Source organism: Eubalaena glacialis, chromosome 2 (assembly GCF_028564815.1).
Source record: "Eubalaena glacialis isolate mEubGla1 chromosome 2, mEubGla1.1.hap2.+ XY, whole genome shotgun sequence".
NCBI lineage: Eukaryota > Metazoa > Chordata > Mammalia > Artiodactyla > Balaenidae > Eubalaena > Eubalaena glacialis.
This window is the reverse complement of record NC_083717.1, coordinates 50442487-50465782: the sequence shown is the minus strand read 5'-3', so window position 1 is coordinate 50465782 and position 23296 is coordinate 50442487. Positions and strand designations below refer to the sequence as shown.

Sequence of the window (23296 nt, the reverse complement as noted above, 5' to 3'; positions counted from 1 at the left end):
GCACCCCTGGCCATGAGATTGGCTGCCGCTTGAATGTATCTTGTTCTGCCTTTTCTCTGGCCTCTGGAATGTTATACCCAGTTTTAAATCCCACCTATCCCTCAGGAGCTGGTGCGTGTGCAGTGCCCCTTGGTGCTGTGATGGAAAGGACCATCTCTCTGCAGGAAGCTCCAAGGCTACTCCCGTCTGCCTTGCTTAGTTCCACACACATCTAGAGTGGGCCTGCAGTGTGCACACACCGACCACCTCCTGCTTCGCCTGACAGTTGTTTATCACAGGTCTCAGCTCCCGCCTCCACCACGAGCCGCCTCTGAGGTTTCTTTGCATCTCCTGCAGTGCCATGCATGTTGGGTGCTTCACAAATTAACAAATTACATCAATCAGAAAACGTCACTTTGAGAAGCTGTAATGGAAGGTTTGGGAATTATTAAGTTTTAAGAGAGGATAGTAACCAAGGGTTTTTCTTTGTGTGTATGTCTAGAATTAAAAAAAAAAAAAAAAGTTTCCAGTATTGAGGCTGTTTTATCAAAAGCCTTTAAAATCTGCAAATGCCTTGGCCCAGCAATTCTACTTCTAGGGATTTATCCTAAGAAAATAGTTTTGAATATCTGCAGAGAATGTCCACTGCAGTGTTGTTTATGATGTGAAAATATGGAGATAACCTAAATATCCAACAATAGGAGATTGGTTTAAAAAGAAAAGAACTCATGGTGCATATTCATATCCTAGAATTACTCCTTCTTAAAATGATGATGTAGAAAGGCAATGACTTGGTAAAATGTTCACATGAAATGAAGGAAGTATGTTTGAAAACATTATATTATTGTCCAATTTCCTTTACCTTAAATTATAGAGAAATGATAATTGGCATAGGTAGTGATATCTTTGGATGTTGGGATTATTGATGATTTTTACTATCTTTTTGCTATCTGTTACCTAACTTTCTGCAGGAAGCATACTTTCTTAAGAAAACACTTTATTAAAGTTGGAATTGGATACCTCTTTTATTCATATAAATCACATATTCTTATCTTGCGGCTAAGTTAGCCTTCCTATCTACACTCATGCAGTGTTGGGGAGAGCCCAAGGCCACCTGCCCACGTCAAATGGTGGTAGGAAACATGGGAGCGTGCTTCTTGGGGTCCCTACCTTCCAGGTCACAGTGACTGTTCTCCAGTGTGTATGCTGCATGGTGTCCTTTGAGGCTGGCTGCAGGAGTAAGTTGTTGTCCCTTGGCTGCCGAGCTGTGTGTTCAGGTGCAGGGCACTGACGCTCTGCAGCAGCGGGGGGAGTGTGCGGCCTGGCAGCTGTGCAGTCAGGCCTGGGTTGCAACCTTGACCCTCCCCTGTGCTCCTGTGTGGCCCTGGGCTTTAAGCTGTGGTTTGCACATCGGTGGGATGGGGATGGCATCTCCCGCGGCAGTGAGCGTGTTGCACTGTATCTGGCCCAGACTGGGCACTTCCCGAAGGATAGCTGGCTGCTGAGCTCCCCAGATCGCCCACCTGCAGCCACTCCTAAGGCAGTCAGCAGTAAAGAATGGGGTCTTATTTCTTTAATAATAATATAGGTTTCCTGGAAACTGGTCATGTTGTGGGTTGGGAAATAGTTTTTAAAAAGTGGTTTCCTTGTAACTAAGACCTGTCCCGACCTCCCCTCTTGTCTCCCTGCAGTCTGTGGGCCAGGCATCGACATCCGCAACGACTACCAGCAGCTGAAGCGACTGGAGAACTGCACGGTGATCGAGGGCTACCTCCATATCCTGCTCATTTCCAAGGCTGAGGACTACCGCAGCTACCGCTTCCCCAAGCTCACGGTCATCACTGAGTACCTGCTGCTGTTCCGCGTGGCTGGCCTCGAGAGCCTCGGCGACCTCTTCCCCAACCTCACAGTCATCCGTGGCTGGAAGCTCTTCTACAACTACGCCCTGGTCATCTTCGAGATGACCAACCTCAAGGATATTGGGCTCTACAACCTGCGAAACATTACCCGTGGGGCCATCCGGATCGAGAAGAATGCTGACCTCTGCTACCTCTCCACGGTGGACTGGTCCCTAATCCTGGATGCCGTGTCCAATAACTACATCGTGGGGAATAAGCCCCCAAAGGAGTGTGGGGACCTGTGCCCGGGGACGATGGAGGAGAAGCCGCTGTGCGAGAAGACGACCATCAACAACGAGTACAACTACCGCTGCTGGACCACGAACCGCTGTCAGAAAAGTAAGATGAGGATATGACTGTGGCTCCCCTCCCGCTTCTCTCTACCCCGCCTCCCCCGCCCTCCCTCCTCTTCTGAATGCGTGGTTCCGACGGGTGGGTACGGCTGTATTGCAATTAGGATGTGGGGTCTTGAAGGGCTTCCTTTTGCATCTGGGAACTGGTAGGTGCAGGGCTGTGGCCTGGCTGCAGGCCATCCCGGCTGCTGTCAGACCATTCCAGTCACACACTAGAAACCATCACTGCACTCCTGGGCTAGAGGCTTGAGGAACTTCTGCTTTGAATTTCTGATGAGAAAGGTGACCTGGTGTGCTTGAAAGTGCCTAAGCCCTGGCAGTCGGAGGCTGCATATGTATCAGCTCTTTCATCCTTTGGGTGAAAGGATGTTTTTTGGTAACGCAGGGCTTCCTTAGCGTGAGTACCCCTGGAATATTGTGGAATAAAGGAAAGGTAAAGGCTAATTCACATCCTGTGAAAGTGGTGACCCGCACCCCGTCCTCGGTCCTTAGTGATGACGTTACAGTGCTTGGGCGTCCTGGTTTATGATGGAGCATAGCCAAGGCGGTGGGGGCAGGGGAACTCTGGATCAGTTTCCAAGAGTCCCAGGTTCAGGCCGACCTTGCAGGTAGCTATACAGCGAGCTCATTTGTACACCCCAGGCTTCTGCTTCCTTTCTTTTCTACCTCTTTCTTGAAGAATTGTGCAAATCTTGTGAATCACTTAGTGAAAGAACTTTGCAATGTGTTTACTGCTCTTGGGGGTCAGGTGGTGGTATTTGGAAGATTCTCGTTTATTCATCTGCTGTGTGCTTATTTTCCTTTGAGTATAACTGAACTCTTGCCTGATTGTGATCGATACCTTGAGCGCTGGGTTGTTGGGTATTGAACTGTGACTCTGGGCCTTTGTCTTCTTGCTTTCAGCAATGTTTAGGTCTATTGGCCAGGAGGGTTCCCCTCACTGGTTGGAAGGCAGTGTGGTAGCTATAAATAGCTGTTTAATGGCTGGGCCAGTTAGAGACCCAAGGAGCCCATGTACTGTAGCTAGTCATGGAGAGCCAAGAAATCCCAAACTGGTAGGCTTGCCTAAACCCTGAGGTGTGTAAAATAAACAAACCAAAGGCCAGACCCCACAAGTAACATTGTTTCAGTTCCCTGCCAGCCAGGGTGGAAGCAGAGAAAGGATGCTTGCTTTGAAGAGCACACGCTTTCCTGCCCTCTGTCATTGGATCAGCGGGTAGGTGAACACTGGTTCAGTAAGGGAGGGATCCCACTGGCTGAAACCAGGACCTTGAAGAGCTGAGAACACCATTGGGCCACTTGGAGAATCCCTTTTGGCTAAGGTTGGGGGAAATACTTTGCTAAAGTCATATTTGTTATTGATTAAAATAGTACCCTATCATTAGGTTACCTGCTAGTTCTGAGAAAACAACAAAAAATATTTTCAAGTAGTCTTGACATTTAAAATTTTTATTTTAAAAGAAAAAGCCATCATCAAAGGAGGTGTCATGTGTTGTGGAAAGATGTTGGATGTGGTATAAGAGGCCCGGGTGACCTTGGACCAGCCAGCCCTTCTGGGCTGTAGTTGGACATGTTTAGAATGTTCCATTGGGCAGCCCCATATTATTCCTTAGTGGTGATCACATGTGTGTGCAAAACTGATTTGAAAACTCGTAAGGTCTGTACAAAAGGGAGGTGTTACTTAAAAAGTCGTTAGGTGGGCACTTGTTCAGTGATTCAGTCGGTATTTATTTAGGTCTCACTGTGGACTTTGGGCTGTTTCTGGCCAGCTGCTTGTTGAAGAAGCCTGGAGCAGGGGCGAGGCATGAGTTCTGGGCCCAAGTCTAGTAGCCGTGACTAGAAATGAGCAAGTAATTTAAACTTGGCCTGGCCCTCAGTTTCTTCATCTGCAAAATGGGATAGCCCCTTGCCTTCCTCATAGGGCTGTTGGAAGATTAGAAAGAGAAAGAGGACGAGCTCCATGAGAAAGGACAAGGAGATGGAAATTGGGCCTTGGTGCTTCTACAACTGATGCTGATGGGCCTGCTGGCCAGACACCCTCTTCTCCAAGGCCCCACCCTGCAGCCTTCTCCCAGGCCAGTGTCTCAGGCCTCCTGATGTTTTTTTGTGATTTCACAATGGAGTATTTATTTAAAATTAATAACAGCATTCAGGGAAATTGTCTTCCCTTCAGCTTGTCCTGAAAACTCAAGTGTTGGCAGGTTTCTTGGAGATTTTCTAGTTGAATCAGAACTCTTTCCCTTTGCATAGATTCCCTTCTGAACTGCTCTGTCCTGTGCAGTAGCCACTAGCCCCATGTCTCATCGAGTACTTGAACTGTGGCCTGTCTGAATTGAGATATTTTTAAGTGTAAAATACACACTGGATTTCAAAGTGTAGTATGGGGGAAAGAAAGTAAGGTATTTCCTTAATATTTTGTATATTGATTACATGTTAAAAATGATGCTTTAGACATATGAGATGAAGTAAAATATATTCTTATAATTTCACCTGTTTCTTTTTACTTTTTAATGTGGCTCCTAGAAAATTTGAAATTGCAGATGTCGTTCGCATTCTAATTCTTTTGGAGAATGCCGCTTTAGAGCATGCCGTCAAAGGCCCTGGGTTCTTGCCTGCATCATCTCTCTGGCTGAGCACTGCAGTGCTGTGGTGCTCCATAGCTCTCCAGCCAGAGTGCTTAGGGACGATTCAAGGAGCCAGGTGGAGGGCATTGAGTCCAAACAGAATGTCTGCCTTGGGGTCCACGTTAGTCTTAAGATGGCCAATTAAAAAGATTAAGCATAGAAGAATCCCATTCCATTATTCTTCCCAGGGCTGGCTACAGACGGAGGGGGAGCATCTGGAGAGATACGTCCAGTCAAGGATATGTGTGACATTTTTGACATAATGGAGAAACACTCAATTATGCAGTGCTGATAGGCAGTTTTCACCTGACGCTCTCCTTTAAACTCCCTCTGTAGATCCTGACTCTGCGGTGGCAGGCAACTTTGTCGACAGCCCCCTTAAGGAAATTACTATGCTGTGGGTTCTCTGCCCGCTTCTGTATTTCTCTGTTGTCTTACAATTTTGAGGGGTGGTTTTATGCAGGCTTGAGTTGTTCATTCCTAGGAAGTGATTGACCCTTAGAAAAACGGAGTATGGCTTTTTCCTTTCCATGAAAGTGTAACTGGTGCCCCCTGAGATGCGACACCGTTGTTGACTCCTTCATCCCTGCCTGCCAGCATCACTGATTCTCCTCTATCTGTGCAGCTGTCTCTTTTCTGGCTCCTCGTCCAGTCTTTGATAGCTGTTTTCCAGAGTAACATCCTGGGCCCTCTCTCCACTGTCCTGTTCCCCCAGAATATCTCACCCACTGCTTCAGCATCCTCCCATCTGCATCTGGCTTCCAAATACCATCTCCAGCTCTGACCTCTCTGTGAGCTCTCGACCCCGTCTGCCGTCATGACTGGACCCCCATGGGCGTTTCGGCATCTGGTGGTCTTCTCTGGCTCCTCACTTCTGGCCCAGGGTTTTCCTTGTTTCCACTCCCGTGGGTAGTGTTCTTGTTCTCTGAGCTCCCATGTCAGACACTTGGGTACCATTTGGATGCTTCCTTCTCCAACCGGACACCAAGCCCTTTCCATCTGAAATGTTTCCCTAGTCTGCCTTCCTCTGCTCTCCCCGTGTTCGGTGACACGGCCTCTCCCCAGCCTTCCTGCCTCTCTGCCTCGGCCCAGTGACCTTCCCCTTCCTCAGCATACACGCATGCTGACCGAGAGGCTCCCGTCCCTAAAATCCTGTAGAGGAGCCTGTGAAACCCCATGAAGCGGGCTGTGCACCTGGCCTTGTGCCTGCAGGTCCTTGACCACGGTGGTGTTCTTCCCCACTGACCAGCTGGCCGCCCGCTGCTGGAGGACTGCAGGGCTTTGTGGACTCCGGTGGGCCCTTCCCAAGGAGGAGAAGCCTGTCTGTGGTGCTGAGTAAATTCTGGGCATATCTTCCAACACTTGGTCAGCGTGGCTGTCCCCCCAGCGGTGAGCACGCACCTGCTTTGTGAAAGATTGATTGTCAGGAAAATACATTTTCCCCCTTGCGCAGAGAAGGGTGTGGAGTAACAGTCCTCAGCGAGCCAAAAGCCTCGAGGATTATGAAATGCGGATGTTTCCTGTGTAATTTTCATGGTCGTTGCTCCCAGGGAGTCACCCAGACCATCCCCAGCTCATAACTGGCTGGGAGGGTCAACCATGGGTGGGAGCTCTTCTCTCCCCTGCCCTGGTCAGAATGATTCAAAGCCAAAGATGATGGAGAAGGGTGGGAACCATCTTGAAAGTTGAAGCTTGGCCTGGGGTGCTGTGCTGTTCACTTATTCACTGGAGGTCGGCCACATCCAAGGAGGGAACGGGGTGAACCTTCTCTGGGCACCTGTGCTTCTTTCCCCGCTCAGTGCGTTGCCTAACTGTGTGTGGTGTTTGCTTGCCTTGGGGCTTTCTGGTACCTGATTTCAGGTATTACACCCCCCTCACCCCAAAAAAAAAAAATCCAAAAACTTACTGCTGAACTTAGTCTCCAAGTACTTTTTAACCTGTCAGGGTGAACAGCTTGTGGTCCACTCGGATCACTATGTTGCCTGTGAGCAGGCCTGGTCTTTGCCAGGAAATCCACCAAGCCTGCAAGCCTGGCCATGTTGGAAGTTGGCTTCGCTGGTGGTGCAGCCTTACTTCAATTAAAAAGGCATTGACTGGGAACAGCGGTCCCGGAGCTTGTTGCATTTCCTACTGCCTTCGAGATGAGAAACCAGGAAAATAGCAGAGTGGAGCCTTCGAGTGACAAGGCAGGAAATGGCTCCCTTTATTGACAAAAGGAACACATTATACTGCCGTCTCACGGATGGGGTCAGGGACTTCAAATGAAGGCAGGTGGTGTAAAAAAGATAATTCTACATGTTTTCCCCCAAACATGTTCTTCTGTTTTTGTTTATCGGACACTCCTCACAAGGGTGGTATTGGTGTGTGGGGCGGAATTGCACCCCTTCTTCATTTGCTCACAGATTGGTATGTCAGGCCCGCCAGGTAAAAGTGGGGGGCTTGTTTAAGTGTTTGTAAATCACCTGCTGCATTGAGATGAGGTGGGGAGACAGTTTCTCTGCCCTGAGACTCCATGCATTATTTCATCCTAACACTTCTGGCTAATTCTTCTTCTTTTTTTCTTTTTCTTTTTTTAAGCTTCTTGTGAGGGAGATTTCCCTCTGTGAAATACCGTGTAGTCTTTTGCCACTGTGGACCAGGGTAGGGGCCTGCGTGTCTGCGTGGGGCAGAGGAAGGCCTGAGCATCCAGGAGGAAGGGGCAGACCGTCCAGCGGGCTCCAGCCTGTGTGTAGCTCGGAGCTGGTCTCTCTCCCCCTGGAAGGCCCCTGCTCTGGTTGGCTGCTCCCAGTGTGGGGGTTTCTTTATTTAGAAGGGGGTCACATGCCCCTGGGCCTCACTTCTCTGCCTTCTATAGTCACGCATGAAGGTGGCATTCTCTTCTCCCTGACTGGTGACCCTGTTACCAAGATGGAGAGGCACTTTGTGCCCCTGTGTCCCCGGGACCCTCTTAGCTGACCCTGCCTCTTAGTTCCCGTGCCTTGTCGTTGAAAGGCTTCATTCTTGGCTAAGTGTCACCTAATTAAGGTGTCGCTCTCCTGCGCTCCCTTCAGAAGTTTGTTTTTTAATAGGGATCTCATCTTAGAGATGAAAAAGCTTTCAGAATAAGTCTCCTAGGGTGATTTTTGCAATTCTAGGTGTTTGGAAAATATTCTGGAGTCCCTTCCCATCTCATCAGTTAAGCCTACTTGTAAGACCATTCTGGTTTCTTCCTACTTCTAAAAAGCCTCTTTTTTTTGGTTGCGTTAATATTTCTATCTTGCTTTCCTTTTGTGTGTGCCAGCGTGGCATTCTCTGCTAGAGTGGGGATGACGTGGAACGTGTGGGCCCGTGGCTAATCCTGTCCTGGACTGCGTTGCTCAACTTGAGTGCATAGGGTGGTTTGGGACTTAGGTTTGGCTCGCAGTGGAGCTGGGAGCCATGACTTGGAAACACGCCTCCTTCTAGCACATGGTGTGACTCCGGGACTCAGGCAGCATGAGGTGGGGTCTCTGACACCATCCTGGGATGGAGTGCCCCCCTGACTGGAGGAAGCAAGAGACAGCCAAGGTGTTCCAGGAACGCTGGGGGCAGGAGATGGAATCTCTGTCTGCAACACACAGGATACAGAATAGGCATCTGTTTATCACTGTGCCTAACTTGGGAATCTAGACTTAAGACATGTACAGATCTTTTATATGGAAGAAGGAACCCCAGGTGGAAATCCAAAATCTAGACCATTCTGGGTTCTGCCACTGGCTAACACATATGAGCTGGACGTTGTCATGAGAGCTGGGGTTTTGTCTAGTTCCTGACAGGCCTGTCTTCTCGGTCTCTGGAGGAATAGCTCCCTGCAGATCCCTCGTAGCTGTGTGAGCTGCCCTGCAGGAGGAGCTGAGGGCTGAGCGCTTCTTAGAGCTCGGGGGAGACAGCTGCCATCTCAGGTCAGGGAGTGATGGGGGCTTCTGGGGCCTGTGTAGGCAGGGAAGAGTGTCCAGGGAAGATTGTGCTCCTTCGGGGTCAGCATGGCCACTCTTCTGCAGTTCTCAGGGTGTCTTGTTGCTGACCAGGACCTCACTCCTGGTTTTCCCAGCGTATGCATCCCTGACAACATTGTGGAGGCAGCAGCTACCATCACGTGCCTGCCACCCTCTACTTGACTGGTCTTCAGGCATCTTTAGGTGGCCTCACGCCTGGGAGGTGTGGGGTTCCCCTGTGGACCATTATGGTATTTAAGATTGAGATTTGCAAGAATATATAATTTTGTACAAAATGGGATTTTAAAAAAAAGCCTACATTCCAGTATGGACAAGTGACATCATATGGCAAAGGTTTAAGAACAGTCTGTGAATTGAGAGGATTCCATACGTTAGCCTTCTGTGTTCCCAGGTGCTGGGATGAGGCTTCCAGGCTCCATCTTCCATATCTGAAACAGGAATGAGCAGGTTTGGAATTTGTAAAGCACTGGACAGAGGGTACAGCACATAGTAGGTTCTTGGGAAATGGTAGCAGCTGCTATTATTTTTAAAAATTAAACTTAATACGTAAGAGCTGCATTCTGAGGTTATTTAAAATTCTGAGCATTAAACTGGATTGACTGTGTTTGTTTACTGCCATGTCTTATATGGTCTTTCTCTATTGCTTTTTCTAAATTGCAAAAATTCAATTATCATAAATAGCATGGCATAGTGTAGGAGTGGTTCTTGCTAGTTTAATCCAAATTGTTCAAATTGCTGTGTCTGTCCAGATAAGCCATATCTTTAAAGAACATTTGGTGAGGTACGTATGTCTATATGGGGATGCCAGTGGGGCCTCTATAGTTACATGTAAACTCTATTTCTTTGGTTATCAAACCATATGAATTTATTCTGCTTGCAGGCTTGGTGTTGGGAAGAATTAAGAATATCAACAACAAGATTCTTGTTTGATACTAACATTAAATATTATCTTTTTAAAATGTGTTTTTCGCAGAGAGCAGCAAAGTGGTTAGAGTGGGCACAATTTTGGGTAAAGATAACAAGGATGTACATTTTTATTTGTGACAACTGCAGGTCTCACAGAGTAAAGGTAGCTAACTGCCTGCTCCCTGCTGAAGCATGTGCCTGTTTATTCTCTTCTTTGGGTAATACTAACTGTGTGTGTGCGTGCGCGTGTGCGCGTGCATACCACTTTATTCTCCCACCCAGCCTCTTCTCCTGCTTTGGCTGTTTTGTTTTATTTCCCTCCTCTCACCCCCAGTGCAGGAAACAAACACTGGGTCTCTCTGTCCTCCCTTAGATCTTCCTTCCGTTCAAGGGGATCAGGTGGGTGGGAAAATGCTGTGCAGGAATGTCAGGCCCTCTCCCGGATGCCCAACTTCTATTTCAGCTCATTATCCGACAGAAATCGCTTTTTGTTTCTCTGCCGTGGTCACAAGCAACCACCGGGTCCTCTTTCCTTTCTTTGTGCCATTTTTCACGGCATCCACGTGGGATGGGAACAGAGGCAGTGTGTCTGGGGACTCTGCATTAAGACTGTGCAGACAGACCCGACCCATGTGTAGCTGCCTCCCATTTGTTTTTGCAAGTCCTAATGAAGGAACTCGGGTGAAGGCTGTGAGGTTGCTGGAGCTGGTGCAGGCAGGCAGGCCGCTGAGTGCGGGACTGAGGCTGGGCAGCCCCTGGGCCCTGAGCCGTCTGTGCCCAGGGCCCCCGGGAAGCAGGGCCCAGCTGTGACGCGCCTCCATCTGCCCTTAGCAGCAGATCTGTGAACCAAGGCTGCCATTCTGGGTTTCTGGATAGATGCAAAGTGCTTGGATGGTTTTTAGCAGCTGCCGCGACCGGGGAGTGGGGCTTAGTAGTAAAAAGGGGTGAAAAAATAAAAGAAAATTGGGAAGCATAGAGCCTGCAATACAAAAAAAGGCAAGATGAAGGTTGATATTATTAGAAACACTTCCTGGGCAGCCGAAGTGTTCGAATTAGGATTTTTTAATTTATTTATTTTAACCCCAGAAGGTATTAGTGGTAATATGGAGACAAATGGAAACTCGTCAGATTCCCTAGGTCCAGAAAATGCAAGCTTTATTCCTGTGGTTCCCAGTGTGATGTTTCTGTCCTGTTTTCTTGACCTCCGAATGGCCCCTTATGCTTTGCTAAGTCGACGATGTTATTAGGGTCTTAGACTGTTCCTCAGATAGGTTATAGGATGTATTTTTGTTCCCTTCCTCAGGGGACTTGAAATGATTTGATTATTTTGTAATACGTTGATACTTCTTTTAGAAGCATTTGCATAACTGTGTCAAAGAAGCTTTGGAACAGGTTTTTAAGCAGGGTTGCAGGAAATGTCCCTCATGCTCTCCTCCACTCACGAGGGAAGACAGAGCAGCCCAGATGCAGGATGGGGCATTTCACGCTCCCTCTTTGTAACTTCACTCATGGTCTGGGTGCACTGTCCAGGTGGTACAGTCTAGGTGACATGGTATCATCTTCTGAGATCAGTGGGTTTCCTGCCCCTCCGACCCCAGCCGCCCCCTCCTTGTGGCCATCGTTTCACATTCACTGTGGGAGTCAAGGCTCGAAGGATCTTGACACCATCGTTGCTTATGAATAGAATTCTGAGAATGTATCATTTTCTCAGAAGAGTGCTTCTTTAGCTCAACAAATATTTCTTGTTTGCTAAGAAAAAAGTCCTTGGAAAAGTCATTGGATGCCCAAGATGGGCGACTAGGAGGGGGGTGAACTTCTGGGTCTGCTTAAATAAAGCAGTATTTTATTGAGAGGCAATTGATAAAACAGCCAAAGCCAACTTAACAGACTGTCATTTTAAGATGAATTTGTTTTGCAGGATTAATTTGATTTTACATTTTAGAGACAACAGCTCTCTGGGCCCCACTGTTACTTCTGCCTGTTACCAGGCAGAGGAAATGGTTAGGCTGCGGTCACAGATTCACTGAATTTCATGCTAACGCTGCGGGGTGGGGGGACTTAAGACCCTCAACTTGACTTGGTCCCATGGGAAGGTTTATACTGTTTGTTTGGGTAACTGCAACTCTGTCTTGTTGGGCACTGTTGTCCTAACATGGAAAGCCTCAGAGGTTAGAGAGGAGCCACTGAAGATGTGTGAGGAGGGATTAAGTGGTTGTGAGAGGGAAATGGTGATCGGGATGGTGTTCAGACCCCCTTTCCACTAGTAAATAAAAGGTGAGTAGTTTTGGTGACTGGTTTAGCCTGAGCCAGTGCAGATTCTCTTTTCGTAAACAAGCCTGGTGTACATCGTGCAGTTTTAAAAGTGTAAAGTGTGGACTTTCATATGCCAACTCTTCAACTGCCAGTCTCAAACTCTTCCACCATTATCAAAATAAATGCAGACCTCTCGTCAGCATCTTCTCATCTCTGAAGCTAGGATGGAGAGGCAGGTGGTGGGTAATCAAAAGGCAAGGAGGAGTAGGGGGCCGCCCTGCCTCACGATCAGATGGAATTTGCATGGAAATTGTGAACACAGAAGCATCATTGTTTATTGCAGAAAGCACTGACCAGACTCCTCTGCTACGGCTTAGCTGAGTGGCCCAATGCCAGCCCTTCCCCTCCCTGCTCCTCGGTTTCCTCATCTTTCCCTGTTGCAGAGTAAGGTGTTGGGGACCTGGGATGGAGCCGCTGGCCCTGGCCTTCAGGAAACACTGCTAGAGAATGAAAACAGGTGTTCTAGACTCGCCATGGTGTGAAGCAGTTGACCTCTTTTGGGATGGGCCCTACCCTTAGGGACAGGCTCCGAGAGCGGTCCTTGGAGAGTGGGCTGCGATTAGTGGGCTCCGACAAGCTCACCTAGGGGTAGCAGATAGAGCATAGGCTGGCGAAGCATCTCAGTGAAAGGGTAGAAGGAGAGAAAAGCAGTTAGGGCGTTGAGACTAGGAAGTTCAGTACAATTTATGTTGTCTTGTGTCTTTGAAGTGACTTTTTCTGGTCTGGCTTTTGCTGTTACCAAAGTGAATTATTCACAAGTACTTTGAGAAACACCGATGTAATGCAGTTATGCTGAATGAATTTCAATTCATTTAAATCATTCTTTTCAGCTAAAGTAAGCTTTCCCTCATCCAGAACCAGAGCAAGCTGGTAGCCCAGTGAGCGTTTCCTGCTCTCATGGCCAGCGGCTGATGTCTACCATGCTACTGCCGAGGTGCCTTGAGCTCAGAAGCACTTTTGGAGTGATCAGAGTGGAATTGCAGCACTTTCCGAGTAGTTTGGGAGCTGGGTGTGTTTTGCTGTGCACTCTGGTCCTCAGCAGTCTGGCTGTGGTGCGTGTGCACGGCGAGTTTCAGCTGGGCGAACATTGTCTGCTGAGGCCACGCTCTTCATGGTCGCTCCTTAACCATCATCCACTTGTTCTTCATGGCTTGGCTCTGCTCTTCCATGAAACCTCCCCGGATCTCCCTTGTGGAGGGCTCACAGGCCTGCAAGGCTCACGTGCTGGCGATGAGGCTTTGCCCTGTTCCCGGTCAGTGACGATTCCTCTCTGAGCTCTATCAGTGGTTCCAGAAGGCCTTGTTTACTCATCATTTGTCTCCTCCTCCAAATAGATGATGAACCACCGTGGGTTTGGACTTGTGCTCTGTTTATAAATCTTGGTTCTCCAACCTCACAGCCAGAGGGAGAGAAGGTCATGGAGGACATATTCTGTAGAAATCCATCTCCCCCGTGGGCCTGACCCGTGCAGAGCATCTGCATCTGAGTGGGTTGGTTCTCATGAAGACTCTGGGGCTGGGCATGAGGAATGGAGGTGCCTGTGACCCGAAGACTAAGAGGTCCTCACTCTCGGGGTTGTGCAAGGGTCAGAGCAAGCCCCTGTTGGAATTTTGGGTCCTGGGCACCAATCTTGGCTCACTCTAGGCTCGGCCCTGATAGGTACAGGAATTTTATAAAGGGATTTATAAAATGTTTTTGGATGGCAAACGTGGTTCTAGTTGGAATAAATAAACCAACTAAATAGCAATAGAGTTTAAGAGCAACTGAGTGAGTGTCGGGGTGTGAGAGGATGTGGACACACAAGGTTTGGGGGGTTCTTAACCTCTGCTGAGTTGTAAGTTATTTGGGGTCTCTTTCTCCTCCCTACCATTCTTGTTAACACAAATCCAGTCTCATTAACGAGGTGAAAGAGAATATATTATGTGCATCTCATTCCTGTGGTACGGGAGAATGACAAAGAGGTATGAATTGTAAGTAAAATCTAATTTAGGTCTTGATGTGTCTGTGCGGGTTTTGACACTTGTTACCTGGCCAAAATTCCCATTGTTTCCTTCGGTCAGCCTGTTGTGTACAAGTCCCATGACAGGCAATGAGATGATAGAAACAGTATTTTGTTATGAGAGAAGATAAAAACATGGCATTGCAGAGAGAGACACACAGCGTATGCCGTGTGATGAGGCACTCCACATTTTTTGCCTAAAGAGAAGGAGAGGCAGCAAGTGCTAAGAGTTCCAAGGGGGGGGAGAGTTCTGTATTTGGAGCTTTGCATGGAAAGAGCATTTGCCTCAAGTGAAATGGAGGCCTTTCATGCAGAACGTTCCCACTTGCTCAGTACTGTTTGCCTAGCACTGTATACACGGCCCTCAACTCATGAATGGGTTGCACTTCAGAACTTTGCAAGCCGTGTGGAATGTGGAGGGTATTATTTCACAAAAACAGAAGTCTGAGTGGTGGTTGAGGTCCCAGCCGGCGGCCCTGCCCCAAGCCTGTTCAGCTGAGATATCATTTGTATGTAACTCCTGCCGACAGCTTGTAGAAGAGACTTGTTGAGCTTTATCCCAGAAGGTGGTGCCTTTGCTGACTGATGGATGAGGCAGGGGTGGTGATGGGAAGCTGGTGGTTTCCACTTTATATCTGATTAAAAAAAAAAAAGAATCCCTCCCTGAGGGCTCAGCCCTTCCCAGATGGTCAGGCAGCCCTGGGGGACGAAGCTGGAGTGTGCAGTGGGAACAGGAGCTGGGACTCAGCATTCTGGCATCCCACTTGGCTGGGTGGGAGGATTCTAAGTTGAATCCAGAACACATCCACCAGAAGGTGCAGTTTTTGCCCTTGAAGGACTCAAGTTGGTTTCTGTGGTGGTGGACTTTTGGTTCATTACTCATGTCATGATGTTTATGAAGTGCGGATTTGTGACCTATGTCTGGGTTAGATTCCCTGCTCCACCACCAGGGCCACCAAGCAAGTTTTATTACATAAGGTCAGTAAAGTGTCTGACAGTCTCTGGAACCAGAACGGTCTCAGGACATTTTAGTTCCTCCTCTTTTTCCCACTTTGGATCTGATGTGTTAGGGGGGCTGATTTAAGCTTTTTATCACTTTTCTTATTGTGAACTGTTCTTTGTAAATTGTGACAACAAAGGGATCGCAGACAGCCTCCTCCCTCTCTCCTGTCTCTGTCCTCCAGTCAGAGAAAAACTCAGCCTATGATCTTTGGCCTAGAGAAATATTAAATCTATGTTAAGTATGCAGACATGAATGGGCAAAGGAAGGATTTGTGGCAATGAGGATCTGCTGAAACAAATAAGTCATGTAAATAGGCAGAAAGAAATGTGAAATTGATTGCATCTTTCAGCTCCTCGTACTTAATGCAAAGATAAAGTAGTGGGAAAAGGTTGTCACTTGAAGTAATAGAAAGATGAGGGAATTTTGAAGCTGGCTGGGATTTTCCTGCCTGGTAATAGAGTGACTTGGATTACAGACTATAAAAGTGAAGATGGGGCTTCCCTGGTGACGCAGTGGTTAAGAATCTGCCTGCCAATGCAGGGGACATGGGTTCGAGCCCTGGTCTGGGAAGATCCCACATGCCGCGGAGCGACTAGGCCCGTGAGCCACATTTGCTGAGCCTGCGCATCTGGAGCCTGTGCTCCGCAACGAGAGAGGCCGCGATAGTGAGAGGCCCGCGCACCGCGATGAAGAGTGGCCCCCGCTTGCCGCAACTGGAGAAAGCCCTCACACAGAAATGAAGACCCAACACAGCCATAAATAAATAAATAAATAAATAAATAAATAAATAAAATTAAAAAAAAAAAAAAAAGTGAAGATGTTTGAGGAGGGCAGTTCCATTTAGTACGGATCATGACACTCCCTGCTTTCTGAGCAACCTCTGTTCCTGAGGGGGAGAAGCAGAAATCCCCAGGCCTGGAAGATATTGGATAACAGCTCATTAAACTCTTGTCATAAGCCTTCATTTAGCGTCGTGGGAAGACTCACAATATCTACATTATGAAACCACTTAGATTTTTTAAAAATGCATGTTGTTAACATTTTTTTGTTTATTAAGTGGAGCAGTAGATTGGAGCTGAATGGATTTGATTCTCTCATCCTGTGTCGTACGCTCAAAAGCTCAAGGTTTCCCAGAATTTTTATTGTGGTAGTGAGAGCACATTTAATTAGTAGGTTGGAAAAGCTTTGGAACAGTTTAGGCCCGTCCACAGTCAATTGACTCAGTGATTAACATTTTGAGAAAATGTGAAGAATTAAACAAATTTACATTTCTTCTAGGATTTTATTTTGTTATTTAAGGCTATACTAAATGAGTTAATTTTTGAACTAATAGACTAAAGCAAACTATAGCAGGTAACCACTAACTGTTCATGTTATGCATCACCCTCCAGCACACCCCAGATTATTCCATGAGCATCACCTGTGAACCAAGAACCTATGAGCTTACAAGATTAATTTTTAAGGAGGCTCAACTTTCTGGATTTCCATGGTAAGGAAGTTTTTGGTGTGGGCCCCAGAAATGAGAGCTTCCTGGGAGGGAGAGGCCATCTCTCCAAATGGGTGAGTGAGGGACTGTTGTGCGTTGTCTTCTGGGCACTGGCAGTTCTGAAGCAGGGGCTACTAGTGCAGGATGAAAAAGCTGGTTCAGGGAGCTGCTGTATGTCTGTGTGGATGTCACAGTGGAAAGAAAGCTTTAGAGATCATCTAGTCTGACCCCTGACTTGGTTCAGAAATCCCGTCTCCAAGGACCTCAGCATGTGCTCTCACGTGTCTGGCCATTTTCACTCTAAGTTACAGCTGTCATGGTGAACCTCTCCTGGGCCCACAGCTTCATTTTCCCATTAAGCTAAGACCTCTGTAGTAGACGCACCCTTGACATTTTTCCTTGTATCTAAACGTATGCTTGACTGGGGGTGGGCTTTCTAGCTGAGAAGGGGCCTGGGTTAGAGTGAACAGGCTGTGATGGCTCCAGAGCGCTTTGCCCTTGTAGAACATGTTCTGGTTTAGGAAGTGAGAAGAGGGCTTTTCCTGCATTGGAGAAAGGAGGCAACAGGAGGCTGAGACCCCTGGTCTCACCCCTTGTCCTCACAGCAGGATCCTTCAGCCCTGCCCAGGTATCTATGGATTTGGTTATTCAAGGGTGTGGTGCCATTAGAACAAAAGAAAAGTCATGGGCCCTGGAATATACAGAAGTTCAATTAGAACTTTGTGTTCCATGAGCACTTTGTAGGAACTAGCTTCACATGCCCTGCTTAATCCCCCTGAAAAGTCACAGCGAACTAGAGGGAAACTTCGACTTGAAAAAGGTCTGGAAGATTGAGCCAAGGCTACACCCACGGCTCTGAGGGTCAAACTGTTTTATAACCTGCAACACTCCCCTGTCCACCATCTCCAGCTGGGCACACTCCCTCCTTCCCCTGCCATCATCTGCCCTGCTCCCTTTTCCACTCTCAAGGGCTCTGGGCCTGATGAGAGGGTGGGTGAGTGCGCTAGGCCATACCGATAACATTGTGAACAGTGCCAAGGGAAAGGTATTCGCCTGATGGTAGAAATAGAGCTGCAGCATCTTATTAGGTCTGGATCATTGTCTCCTTGTTCAGTATCTTTACGTGATTCAGTGTTTTCTGTGGGATAGGAAAAAAATCCACATCTAAATCCCAGGCATCTAACAATATTGACAAAAGGGCATTTTTGCTAATCTCTGGTTAAAGCTCTTCAAAACCTGTTAGAAGATCCCCCTGCATTTGGAGGTTTTGCAGATTAGAACCCCACCATGCTTCTGCAAGTCCTGAAATGAGCTGGGCCTCCAAGGAACCTGTTGATCTAACCGTGGTGGACCCTGGGGTGTGGACCCTGGGGTCTAGCAGGATCAGCTCAGAGGGGAGTTCTTCTGCGTGAGATTTCTGTACAGGTGAACTGACCCCTGTGCCCCCCAGATCCCTGTGGCAATTAGAAAGGACTGTTTTTATGATCGCAGCCAGCCTTCATGGAGCAATTACTACGTGCCAGGAGCCTCTCGAGTGGTCTCCTTCAATCTTTGTCAAAGCCTGTAGGGTGTATGCGGCCATTCCCCTCCCCCCCATTTTTATGGATGAGGAAACTGAGGCACAGAGAATGACATAACATGTGTAAGTTTTCATGCAGCTAAGCTGCCAACCTGGAATCAGACATGCTTTTCTTTGATTCCATAGCCTTTGATTCTCCCCATCACACCATGCCACTTTCCAGGGAGCCGCCATGTGCCGTCCAGTGAACATCCACCCAACAGTGACCGGCTGGCCTGTCTTGCGCTGGAGAAGGCTAGGCCCCACGGTTGACCGATTCTTGATATCCTGCTCTAGCCAAGGGGCTTCGGTGCACAACCACCTAGTAAAGGTGGTGAGGGTTCTATTAGCGCGGACTCCCCACCTCCTCCCTCTTCCTCCTCCCCCTCCCACCAACCCGCCTTTTTTACATGATCAGAAAATGTATGACTCTAAAGATAAAGGAAAGATGAAAATGAAAGAGTGACATAAGCATAGTCAAATTACAGATGCTTAATTATGAAACGACTTGTTTCTGAATTTTAAATACTTGTGTCTCAGACTTTACTCCCCTCCCCTCCACTTAGGGTGGATTTATTTTTACATTGATGGATAATTTTCACATGGGGAGCAAAACTTTGAGCTGATCAGTGATCAGCTACCTTTGTTTGGCTGATTTGTAACTGGGAGACTCTTTTTTTCTTTTTAAAACCCTTCTTTAATCTTGTAAAAATATCTTTAAATGAATGGATGCTTTAGCTCTGGTGAAGGGCAGGTTTGTGAAAAAGGACTAAAGGGATGTGATTTACAGGAAACTTTTTATTCTTTTATTTAAAAAAAAAAGTAACAGTCATGCAGGGAGTAATATGAAGTGTCAGGAAATGATTTCTTGAAATCAAATCTTGGATTGCCGATTTCACCATGAATTAGATTCCTGAATGATGAGTTGACCACGTAGCCCTTTTTTTTTTTTTTTTTTAAGTTTTCTTTTATTTATTGGGCAAACCAGACTTGTTGCCTGTCTGGTGTTTAGTTCTGCTTCCCTCAAACAACCATCATTTACTCAGAGTTTTACTCAAAGAGATAAAGGTGCACCATGAAACTCTGCTCTACGATCCCTTAGCAAAGTTAGGCCCGAGTCCAGAGCCCAGATGCTCTGCGAGCCCCGTGGGCGGGGGGCGGGCAGAGGGCTGTCACCAGAGCTCAGGTGGCCCCACCCTCTGCAGAAGTGACTGTCCTGCCCGTCCTGCGCTGCACCCGGGCTAGAGGGCAGAGCTCAGGTTTTCTTTCTGGGGAAGGGGCCCTGGGCCGCTTCCTCCACCCGCCTGTCCTCCTGTCCTCTGGGTGGGCTGGGCACCGGCGGATTCCTGTGCACTTAGTCACCAGGCGTGCAGCCGCAGGACGATGGTGAGACCGCTGCGGCTGCTGTCGGCTGCTGTCACCCCGAAGGAATGCCCGCTGCCCGACTGCTGGGCTGGAAAAGGTCTCCTGCAGGCAGCCCCGCTGAGGCCAAGGGAAGCCCCCTCCTCTTCTTTCCCATCAAAGGAAAAAGGAGCCGGTGCTAGCACTGTGCTCACTGGATATGACCCTTCACCTCACTTTTTAAATGCGTATTTTTGTTTTGCACATTCCTGGGTCTATAAACACACCCATGGCTATTCAAGCTAGGCATGTTAGTGAAAAGCGATGTTTCCGGCAAGAAATTCTCCCCATTGGATCACCCGTCCTTTTGTCACTCTGGGAAAGGCTGGCCGGCTTTGGTGGGGGTGGGAATGGTCAGGTTGGCTTCTTCAGCCCGGGCAGTCTCCTCATCCAGGGCTTCCCTCGAGACCCCTGTTCATGGGACAACAGAACAAGGACGAAGGTTGGCCCCCAGCCTTACCTGTGCCAGCTTGTTGAGCCCATCCTGCCCGTTCCCCCAAAGTCAGCTGCTGGGCGAGACCCCAGGGTATGGCTAGTAGTTCTTTCTCTGAACAGCTTTTTAAGTGGCTTCCTTTACTCTAGTGGGGAAGCCAACACCTTTACCCTGTGTCCAGAAAGCTCCTTCTAGTAGGAGGTAGTAGAATCAGACAGATCCAGCTGAGAGTCTTGGCTCTGTTAGCTCCTGGCTCCGACACCTTGGTCAAGAGCTTCCCTTTCTGTGGCTCTTCTGTGAGCCGGGTGCTGGCTTCCTTCCCAGGCTGTAGGGGGTAAAGGACAGGGCTCAGCACAGGGCCTGGCACAGGACCCTTCCTCAGTGTAGTACCAGCGGACGCCGTCATGATGCTTTTACTCCCATGGGTGGAAGTGTTACAGAATGAGAGGATTACAAAGTAGGCACAAAAATATTGTATATTGAATGCTTTGGGTTCATGTATTTCCAAAGAGTGAGATTCTCACCACACCGCTGTTGTTTTAAAAGTTAGATCTTCATATGCTGATATAAATTAAGTGTAAAAAGGTGCAGACTATCGTAGGTAGTGTGAGCCTTCAGGTCTTTAGAAAGAGCATATATGCTGGTAAATGCTGCTACAACCATGAAATAGTTTTCCAAAAGGACTCCCAGACAGTGATAAGCACTTATACTCTATGGGAAGAGGCTGTAGTTGCTGGGTGACCCCCACTGTTCACCTTGTGCTCTTTTAGCACTGTGTGGATTTTCTGACCATGTGCATTTAGTGCTTTTATTCTTTTCGAAGGTCAACGGGTATTATCTGGACAATAGGGTTATGGTCCATTTTTTAATTTTCTTTGTTATACTTCTTTGCCTTAAAAAAAAACTGTAATGTGGTTTTTTTTTAAGGTAGTTTTTTGTTTTGTTTTATTTTTTTCACATCTGATTGTCCTTCTGTGAGAGCAGGCTCTGTGTGAGGACTTAGTGAAATCCCCAGCTCCCTGGAGACAGTAGCTGGGAAGCTCCTTGCCGTTCCTATTGAGAATCGGGCTTTCTCAGGAATAGAAGCCTGGGATTCACCTTCATCCTCTATAAGAGCCCAAACAGTAGGCGCTGGCAGGGGCCTTGGTCCAGAATGCCCTTGGGACTGTGTGTGTGTGTGTTTCTTTGGTAAATGGCCTTGAAAATGCAGTGTACTTTTGGCAGGCTTGGATAAGGTTTTCCCTGCGTAACCCTTGAAAAGAACAATTCTCACTTGTAACACCCTGTTTCTGCAGTTCCATGATTTTGTAATTAAAAATTTATGGGATCGCAAGGGCCCATTTAAAGGGCGTCTGGTCTTAACAGACTAGGTAAAAACAGAATTTGTGTCATTGGTTCCTTTAATTTCTCAAATATGGTTATGTGTAAGTGCCTCCTACTGGATGCTTGTGCTGAATGTTTTATTGATGAAAGAGGCAAGATTACCTAAGGGAAAGAATGTTTAAAAACCAGGTGGCCTCACATTCTAATGTCTGAGTGCATCACTGCTTCTCGGGCATTACCTTGGGCAGGTCACCTTGCCTCTCTTGGAAACATGAAAAGGTGTTGTACCCCATCAGTGGTTTGCAGGTTTTTTGACCAGACCCACTGTAAGATGTAGATTTACATCCTAGCCCCAGGACAAAATAAGGATATAACTAGGATAAGTGTTTCCAAAACACTTCTTATCTGATACAGTGCTCACCCTTCCTACTCAAGAAGTACCATAATGTTTTCTTATTCGATTCTAACGCTGGTAAGAGATGCATTCAACTGATTTTGAGAACTATCACTGGGTGGCAACTTGGGGTTTGAAAAACACATTATTAAGGTCTTTTCTAGCTCTGATTTTGACTTTGTTGGCTCTGAGAATCCTGAACTTAGTACACATGGAATTGGCCTTTGAGGTCAGCTTTCTGTTTTCTTATGAAAATGAGGAGGGAAGAGCATTACTTGTTTCTTAATGGCTACCCCCGAGGATGGGAGGGTTATAAGAATTTGAGTGTATGTTCCTAGTGGAAGGGTGTATTTTGTTGTCCATCCACAAGCATTTTTGAATATTGTGATCAGTTGTATCTTATATACTTTATATCACTTCCTACTTTGTAAAATAACTTAAATTTGCCATTATTTTTGTTACTTCAATAACTGACTTTTATACCTTCCTGTTTTTCCTCATACTACTTTAATACATACCAAAAAACTAAAGAATTTATCACATCACTGTAACCACCAGTGTATTATTTTATACTGGAGGCTTTTTATTAGAAAGGAGCTTGATTCAGAGTGACAGCAGATAATGTATGAGTGTTTATTATGTACTGGGTGCTCTTTCTTTTAACTCACACTTGCAAATAACCCCATTAGCTAAGTTCTAGCCAAGCTTTGTTGGGCATGTGAAATCATTAGATGAATTTTGAAAATAACTTGGTCTGTTCTGAAAGGCTCTATGTGATCCAAACCCTGTGGACTGGTCCCTGGTAACTTTGACGGCCATTTTGAAATGTTACCATAGTGATAATTCTTCTGGAATCTCAAGCCATTAAAAGTGATAAGGCTAACTCTGGGCTGTGTGCTATAAAAATAGGTGTCATGGAATGTGTGAATCCTTTTCTCAAGATTATAGTCTATACCAACTGAAGGAATATTTTAGTTGAGCCTAGAATACTTATTAGGGGCTTGTTGCTCTGCTACCGTTTTTCTTCTTGACGCAGGTCATCGATCCACATAATCATTAACCTGTTGGAATGAATGGCATTTAAAAAATTGTTCAATTTTTCCCTCATCTGACTTCAGTTATTTTGTCCGTTGCTTCCTTCTCCCAGTGAATTTTTCAAAAGTTGGGTTATGACAAAAGATTAATGACTATTGATATTGCTTCCATAGATTGGTTTGTTTAACTGTGTCTGGTGCTCCTTGGTCCTGTGGCTGGAACTTTGGCCTCTTACCCCCCCAGTCGTGGCGCCTCTTCGAGGAGGCTTGGGAGTTGGCACCAATTATGTCCTGTTCCCTGGAATGTGCTGTGGGCACCTCAGTGGACAGAGCACCCTTTCAGCTTTGTGCTGCCCCTTTCACTTCTGAACCCCAGGGTAATAATTAAAAGAGTCTATATTAGTCCCTTCTCTCGTTAGAGGAATACAGGTTGGCGACTCGTAAATAGCGATTAACCCAATGGTCTGGGACGTGAGGCAAACCGCTGGAGAATGTGGTCGGCAGGGACAGTTGACAGCATGTTTACACACAGTTGTGCTGTTGGTTCTATGTGTTGACTGGAGTTACTGTCACTGGGGGCGGGGGGTGGGGGGGAGACGAGCTTCACTCTGCCAAGTG

At 47.2% G+C, this 23296-nt stretch overlaps 1 protein-coding gene across 2 annotated transcripts in view; it reads left to right on the top strand.

Moving 5' to 3' along the window:
- The window catches only part of IGF1R (insulin like growth factor 1 receptor), a 305438-nt gene that overhangs the window by 61583 nt on the left and 220559 nt on the right, over positions 1-23296 (top strand). For both annotated transcript variants that reach the window (XM_061179987.1, XM_061179986.1), the window contains exon 2: positions 1671-2216. In XM_061179987.1, the coding sequence (XP_061035970.1) occupies positions 1671-2216 (546 nt within the window). The remainder of the gene's footprint in view (positions 1-1670; positions 2217-23296) is intronic.